This window comes from Xiphophorus hellerii, chromosome 4 (assembly GCF_003331165.1).
Source record: "Xiphophorus hellerii strain 12219 chromosome 4, Xiphophorus_hellerii-4.1, whole genome shotgun sequence".
NCBI classification, from domain to species: domain Eukaryota; kingdom Metazoa; phylum Chordata; class Actinopteri; order Cyprinodontiformes; family Poeciliidae; genus Xiphophorus; species Xiphophorus hellerii.
This window is the reverse complement of record NC_045675.1, coordinates 19,820,279-19,828,368: the sequence shown is the minus strand read 5'-3', so window position 1 is coordinate 19,828,368 and position 8,090 is coordinate 19,820,279. Positions and strand designations below refer to the sequence as shown.

Sequence of the window (8,090 nt, the reverse complement as noted above, 5' to 3'; positions counted from 1 at the left end):
AAAGCATTTGCGTGGTTTCGTCCAGCGTGGTCATGCTATCCTACCATTGCTGCCATCTTGATCTGTCTTAATGATTAGTAGAAAAATAATCTTCGGTACTAATTTGATAAATCAAACTTTTCTCAGTACCTTGCTGTCCTTTGCACATATAATTTGTAAGACCTGGTTAAGTGTCGAAACACCTGACAGACACAGAGGCACTGTTGGCCCTTTATGTGGCCAGAGAGACGTGTGGAAAGTTCAGTGGATCTTTTGCAGCTGTACATCAAGGCAGGAAATATTTACATTCACAGCATCAGAGGAATAACTTGCCCCAGCTTGTAAAAGCCGAAAGACAGCATGTGTTTCATTTTGCTGACAAATGTTTTCATTGGGAGACGTCCCAGATCATTCTTTCCATCACACACATCCTGCTGTGCACCGTAAGGAGAACACCTCACACGTTCACTGATGATTTGCAAGTGCCCAAAATTCCTTTATGCAAGGTGAATCGTTCAATCACAACTAAGTAAAACAGCAGTTAAGTTGGACTTTTTATGGTTTTATCCACACACTGCTCCATACATCATCATCCAACACTTTATATTTATTATCAGTCAAATAAACTTTTTAAACACAGAAATCGCAATCCTTGTAGCTTGAAAAGAGCAGCAACTACTCCGATAAAACTATGACTTACTTTCAAAATAACGCATTAGTGCGCCAATTCTGTCACTGAAAGAAACCCAAAATGTCAGCAGATGAAAAAAGACAGATGTTATTGATTAAGCACTTTCAGGGATGTAACTTAAGCATCTTGTGGTTCTAAGCCGTCATCCTGCTGAAGATCGATTCATCGCCTCTTCATTCAAAGACAAAACTCTCCTTCACTGGGCCTCTTTCTTTTCTTCTTTAGCAATCTGAGCTGCAAATCAGAAATAAATATGCATTAACTCATTAAAATATATTAGCATTATATGAAATTACAAAGAAAACTGCAAAACTGAACAATCAGCAATTTAAACTGATTGTTCCTTTGCCCCTTTGTGTTAAAAAAGAATGGAAATTTACAAATTAAACCTGCATTAAGTTACTTTTGGTGATTTGGAGTAAAATTAACTAACTCTATTCAATTGGTATATTTAGTATAGTACATTTGAGGATATTCACCTTTCAGTTTTTAAATATCAGTTTTTCACTGTTCCATATTATTCTTTTTTAAAATATAAAGTCCTAATTTTCTGAATTAATTTTTTGCAAGTCTGTAAGTTTTCTCACAAGAAGACCTGCAAAAACTTTAATCATGTTTTTGGTAATATGGAAATTTGAGACAGGATGTTGCAGATACTCTAATAATTCATATATGACTATAAATCATTTATTTTCTGGAGAAAGTTACCAAAACTTTCCCCAGACCCGTTTATTACTCTGTAAAAAAAAACGGGTTACCTTTGCATGGATGGAAACCAGCATGCCACTTACATCGGACCTCCAGTTTGCACTCCACCACATCCTCGCCCTTGTCGTTGACAGCTTTGCACATGTACACGCCGCCGTCGAAGGGACATGGCTTACGGATCTCCAGCGTCAGAATACCTTGCTTAGACAGCATCCGATACTTGGCTTCATTGGAGATGTCCATTTTGTTTTTGTACCAGGTCACTTTGGGCTAATGAGGCAGAACAAAACATAACAGTCATGTGATATTTTTACACTTTTATTTAACAATATTATTGGTTGAGCCATCATTGGTTCAATCTAACTACAGATTATGCTTGGTTGTAAATTTGCTTTAATTAAAGTGATCGTAATTTGCTAATCTATTATTAATTCCATTTGTTGAGATATATTTTTCTGTTGCCAAGTTTAAGTCATTTTGAATAAGAATTGTTTGGTCTTCACAGTTTATCTGTGCCCTGAATTGCATAGTTTTGGTGTTTCAATGTCAAAACTAAATGTTTGTAAAATATTTTAATCACTTCATTAACAGGAAGCTGTGGGAGATGAAGTATTTGGACCAGATAGCCGTACAAATCCCTAGCAAACCCAACTGGATGGGTACAGAGAATGAAATTTACAGACTAGCGGGTACAAACTAGGCCTTAAGCTACTTATGCTAGACAGAATAGATGTGTGTCCTCACTAAATTGACTTCAGTGTCCTGAATCTAAAATGACAATATTTTTGTAATTTTTTTGTTGTTGTTGTTTTTCTATCCATAAAAAAATACGCCTCGCTCTGTGCTTTTGTATATTTTCTTTCCTCACAGCTTAGCACCAATATAATGTGGCTGCTGATTTCCTTAGATGAACTGCTCTTTACTAATTGCTACATGCTGAATTAATTTGTTATTGATTGGATTTGATTTAGATTTGTGTTTGACAGGACTTTATTTAAAGTGAATTTGACTGGATCAAAATTAATTGGAGAGTTTTTTTTCATATGTATATACATTGAATCTGATTGTCCCATAAAGCACCCAGAGATTACTTCTGCTGTGTCCTTAAGCTCAAGCAATAAATTAAATTAAATTACCAACATCCTTTTTAGTCAAATACAGAACCTGAGTTTTTGTGAACTAATTTGAAGACACACACCTTTGGTATTCCTCGCACAGCACAGCTGAGGGTGGCGTTGTATCCTGCTATTATCGACTTGTTCACTAAAGGATGTGTGAACTTGGGAGCCTCTGAGAAGTCATGCTCCCTGTATGTGGGAGATTTGTAGTCGATACCTGCTGAGACACACAAAGATTAGGTAACTTTTTTCTTCTATTGCATTCTTCTTGTACTTCCTATCATTTTCCCCGAGTTATAAGACAGAGCCGACCTGATTTCTGGATGAACACACTGTCCTTTGTGGTGAGTGGCTCCGGGCTGAGGCCCACCAGGTTGATGGAAAACACGCGGAAGATGTACTCATTCCCCATGATGAGGTCGGACGCCACGCAGTGTGTTCGTCTGTAGTGATCATGGACTGTAAACCACTCCTTTATGTGAAGCACATAAAATGCTTCAATGAGATTTGATCAAACTAAATAGGTCCAAAACATCACTTCTTATCTGTCTGTCCTTTGCATGTGCAATTTTAGGGATGTATTGTTTCAAATGTTTTTTTGTTCTTCTACGGAACTTACAAAAGTAAGAGAAATCGGAAGAAGACAAAAATATATCTTAACCCTAATGAAAAATGTGGGAAAAACTTCCACTTGTCTTCATATTGTAGCAGAAACCGAAGGCGTTTTGGTACAGGCTATTTCTTAGATGCAGGATTGAAACAGGATATAAGGCAACCTTAAAGCACATTTGACCTCAGTGCTTTTCTCTCTAACATGAACCAGGTAGACTTATTGGTAACATGATGACCACCACCTAAAAGCTCATTGTGTTGGAAGTAAAATTAATTTGATCTAATAATGACTGCGGTGAAACAAGAGCTGACCGCCATGCTGGCTGGCGAACAATGTCTCTGCGTCACTGCACAGGCTATCTAGACCGGGTCAAGGCTGAGAGGATAAGATTAGGACATTCCTGGATAACATTGTTCTTGGCAGCTTGAGGTGGAGGACGGTGGCAGAAGGAGATCTTTGCCAACTGGTTCATCATTACTGGTGGACATAGTGGACAACATGTTCGGCATTGGATAATTGAAGAATAAATCTCTCTCTCTCTCTTGTCCTTTTACTGTAAGGAAGTAAGTGGTAGTTTTTCTATTTAAATAGTATTTGAGTGTCAGTCTGTCCTTTCTCTTTTTCAGGGGACTGTTGCTACTTGTGTTTTTTTTTTTTTTTATGTTTTTTTTCTAATAAAAACATACCAAAAGCCATACTACAGAATACTTGTTAGTTTTGTCTGTGTTAGGTGTCTTAACAATATGACCATTCCTTTTAGTATTTGTTTTTCCACTATTGAAGGTCTTTGTCACAATTACATGTGAGCTAGATTTTAAACATCCACAATTATTGTACATTTTATCATATTAATAAACAGGTGGCGCTGCGAGACCAGTGATATCCTTTATGACAAACAAACAAACAAATAAATAAATAATAAATAACATTTTAAATGTCATTTTAAGTAAATGACATTTTAAATAACAGAAAAACATTATGTGAGTAAGCAATACACAAAAATGATGTACTAAGCTTTATGCTTTGTAGATCTAATTGCAATACAATAAAATATTCATTTCAACTTTACTCTGATGTTTTCAACCCGGTCATTATAACAAAGAGCATAGATTCTCACCATGGTCTTCTTGTCAGCTTTCTGAACAGTGTAGCCACTTATTTCACAGTTGCCATTGTCCTTTGGTTGCTTCCATTCCAGTGCCACATTAAACCCCCACACATCGGCAATCTTCAGGACCTCTGGTGGCCCCGGGAGATCTACAGGGATAGTATCGTTTTATAATGACTAAGAAATAATTACAGAAATTCAGTCCAGCTAAACTTTAGATGCTGTCCATTAACTAACTCACCAACAATCTGCAGCATGACTTTTGCTGTGTCTTCCACATTCTCAATCTGCACTGTGAGATCGTACTGGCCAGAGTGCTTTCTCTCCGTCTTTCGGATGAAGAGGATGGAATCGAAATCGCTGTTCCTCACGCTTGCGATTGAGGGCTCCAGAGGTTCTCCGTCTTTACTCCACGTAACCTTTGGCCTGGGTTTACCCTGCAGACAAAGACAAGACTGAGCTCAAAATGCAGCGATGTAAAGCTTTAAATGACACTTAACTAAGCGTTACCACTGCAATACTGTTTAACAAAGGCTGACAAAATAATGACTCCTAATATTTGATAGTTGTTTGGTTGAAACAAAATACTAGTCTAGTACAAGGATTAAAAATTGGATCTAAAACATTGTTTTGTTGCAACTATTAAAGAATGAAGGGAGTTTCTATATGTGTTCTGAGGACTGAACCATCATGAGGTGTATCACATCCTGGTGTGATAGCTGCTCTGCTCAGGGGAAGAGAGATCTGGAAAATGGAAGGAAGCGAGCTCAGAAGATCACTGGAACATTTCTCTCAGCAATCTGGGACAATTACACCACCCAGCTGTCTCATAAAGACAGAATGCATCATGAAAGACTGCAATCTGTCAGGATCTGTGTTTTTCTGTGTTTATTTAGAGTTTTCTGTGTCCTTAAGTCTCTTCGTTGTCCTGTCCTCCCCTTGATTGTTCCCAGGTGTGTCTCGTCTCTGTGATTACCCTCCCGTGTATTTAACTCCACCTGTGTTCTTTGTTCCTCGTCGGGTCCTCGTCAATGTCTAGTCTGTTCGTCGTCGGTGTGTCTCTGTGCGAGCTGCCGTGTTTCTGGACTTATTTATAATTAAAAATCATCATATTCATCTAACCTGGGTCCGCTGCATCTGCCTCACCATCAACACATCACCACTTCATGACAGTAGGACCCGACCATACCGAACGGTGAGGCTGCTAAGAAAATGGACCCAGCTGGAGTGAGGTTCCCTCCAAGAAGGCAGAGCGGAGGGAGGCGGAGATCTGGCAGGGAGGAGACGGAGCTAGCTGAAGCCCTCGCCGACCTGCAGCGGGAGCTATTCCGGGGGACAAGACTGGTGTTGGCACCCCCCGGATTCGGCCCCCGTCGATTCCTCCGTCCGGGAAGTCAGCGACTTGAGCCGCCGGTGGACCCGGCCCCTCGTCGCTTTCCGGAGCCGCCACCTCCACGGTCAGCCCGGAGACAGCGACGTGAGCCGCCGGCAGACCCGGCCCCTCGTCGCCTTCCGGAGCTGTCACCTCAGCTGTCTGCCCGGAGACAGCGACGTGAGCCGCCGGTGAACCCGGCCCCTCGTCGCCTTCCGGATCCGTCACCTCCGCTGTCAGCCCGGAGACGGCGACGTGAGCCGCCGGCAGACCCGGCCCCTCGTCGCTTTCCGGAGCCGCCACCTCCACGGTCAGCCCGGAGACAGCGACGTGAGCCGCCGGTGGACCCGGCCCCTCGTCGCCTTCCGGAGCTGTCACCCCCGCAGCCGTTTCCAAGGCTTCGCTGCGGCTCGCCCCCGCAGCCGTTTCCAAGGCTTCGCTGCGGCTCGCCCCCGCAGCCGTTTCCAAGGCTTCGCTGCGGCTCGCCCCCGCAGCCGGTTCCCAGGCTTCGCTGCGGCTCGCCCCCGCAGCCGGTTCCCAGGCTTCGCTGCGGCTCGCCCCCGCAACCGGCCCCGAGGCTCCGCTCCGGCTCGCCCCCGCAACCGGCCCCGAGGCTCCGCTCCGGCTCACCTCCAGCCGGCGCACCCGAGGCCGAATCAGCCGGCGTTCCAGCCGGCACACCCGAGGCCGAATCAGCCGGCGTTCCAGCCGGCGCACCCGAGGCCGAATCAGCCGGCGTTCCAGCCGGCGCACCCGAGGCCGAATCAGCCGGCGTTCCAGCCGGCGCACCCGAGGCCGAATCAGCCGGCGTTCCAGCCGGCGCACCCGAGGCCGAATCAGCCGGCGTTCCAGCCGGCGCACCAGAGACTGAGACTCCCTGTGTTCCTACCGAGACTCCCTGTGTTCCTACCGAGACTCCCTGTGTTCCTACCGAGACTCCCTGTGTTCCTTCCGAGACCCCGACTCTCTGCGTTCCTTCCGAGACTCCCAGTGTTCCTTCCGAGACTCCCTGCGTTCCGACTCAGACTCTCTGCGTTCCTCCTGAGACCCTGACCTTCTGCGTTCCTCCTGAGACCCTGACCTTCTGCGTTCCTCCTGAGACCCTGACCTTCTGCGTTCCTCCTGAGACCCTGACCTTCTGCGTTCCTCCTGAGACCGTGACTCCCTGCGTTCCGACTCTGACTCCCTGCGTTCCGACTCTGACTCCCTGCGTTCCGACTCTGACTCCCTGCGTTCCTCCAGAGACCCTCTGCGTTCCACCTGAGACCGAGACCCTCTGCGTTCCACCTGAGACCGAGACCCTCTGCGTTCCACCTGAGACCGAGACCCTCTGTGTTCCACCCGAGACCCTGACCTTCTGCGTTCCACCTGAGACCGAGACCCCCAGCGTTCCACCCGAGACTCAGACCCCCACCGTTCCGACCGAGACCCCTTGTGCTCCGACCGAGACCCCCTGTGCTCCACCAGAGACCCTACCTCGGGGGGCTCGTCATCGCCGTCTGTGGGCGGCCCCCGGGGCTCATCATCGCCACCTCCAGGGCCGCGGACGGCCGCTGGACCGCCTCCTGTGGTCCCGCCTCCGGGGTTCCCGCCTCCAGCGCCGCGGACGGCCGCCGGACCGCCTCCGTGGTTCCCGCCTCCGTGGTTCCCGCCTCCGTGGTTCCCGCCTCCAGCGCCGCGGACGGCCGCCGGACCGCCTCCGTGGTTCCCGCCTCCAGCGCCGCGGACGGCCGCCGGACCGCCTCCGTGGTTCCCGCCTCCAGCGCCGCGGACGGCCGCCGGACCGCCTCCGTGGTTCCCGCCTCCAGCGCCGCGGACGACCGCCGGACCGCCTCCGTGGTTCCCGCCGCCGCGGACGACCGCCAGACCACCTCCATGGTTCCCGCCTCCTTTGCCTCCGCCCACCCTGTGGGTAGTTTTTTGTTGTTTTTGGACTCTTGGCCCTCCCGGTGTTTCCGCCCACAACGGTGGGTTGTTTTGTGTTTTTCTGGACTCTGGCCCGCCGTCCAGCGCCCCTCCACCCACCCTTGTTGTGTTTTTGTTTTGTGGGCGTCTGGTAGCCGCCCTTGAGGGGGGGGGTACTGTCAGGATCTGTGTTTTTCTGTGTTTATTTAGAGTTTTCTGTGTCCTTAAGTCTCTTCGTTGTCCTGTCCTCCCCTTGATTGTTCCCAGGTGTGTCTCGTCTCTGTGATTACCCTCCCGTGTATTTAACTCCACCTGTGTTCTTTGTTCCTCGTCGGGTCCTCGTCAATGTCTAGTCTGTTCGTCGTCGGTGTGTCTCTGTGCGAGCTGCCGTGTTTCTGGACTTATTTATAATTAAAAATCATCATATTCATCTAACCTGGGTCCGCTGCATCTGCCTAACCATCAACACATCACCACTTCATGACACAATCAGCCTGCAACCTTTCTTGCAAGCCTCCAGCAGGGGCCACCGAATTCAGGGACTTTTTTATCTCAGCGCTCAGATGAATTAATGTACACCACTCTAAAATGTAAAG

The 8,090-nt window shown here is 47.2% G+C and overlaps 1 protein-coding gene across 5 annotated transcripts in view; it reads right to left on the bottom strand.

The window, feature by feature from the left end:
• Positions 1-520: 520 nt before the first annotated feature.
• Positions 521-8,090, bottom strand: part of mybpc3 (myosin binding protein C3) — a 33,094-nt gene continuing 25,524 nt past the window's right edge. For all 5 annotated transcript variants that reach the window (XM_032560146.1, XM_032560147.1, XM_032560148.1 and 2 more), the window contains 6 exons: positions 4,459-4,654; positions 4,227-4,366; positions 2,809-2,968; positions 2,577-2,713; positions 1,462-1,648; positions 521-904 (listed from right to left, as the gene is read on the bottom strand). In XM_032560146.1, the coding sequence (XP_032416037.1) occupies positions 867-904; positions 1,462-1,648; positions 2,577-2,713; positions 2,809-2,968; positions 4,227-4,366; positions 4,459-4,654 (858 nt within the window). In that variant the 3' untranslated portion in view covers positions 521-866. The remainder of the gene's footprint in view (positions 905-1,461; positions 1,649-2,576; positions 2,714-2,808; positions 2,969-4,226; positions 4,367-4,458; positions 4,655-8,090) is intronic.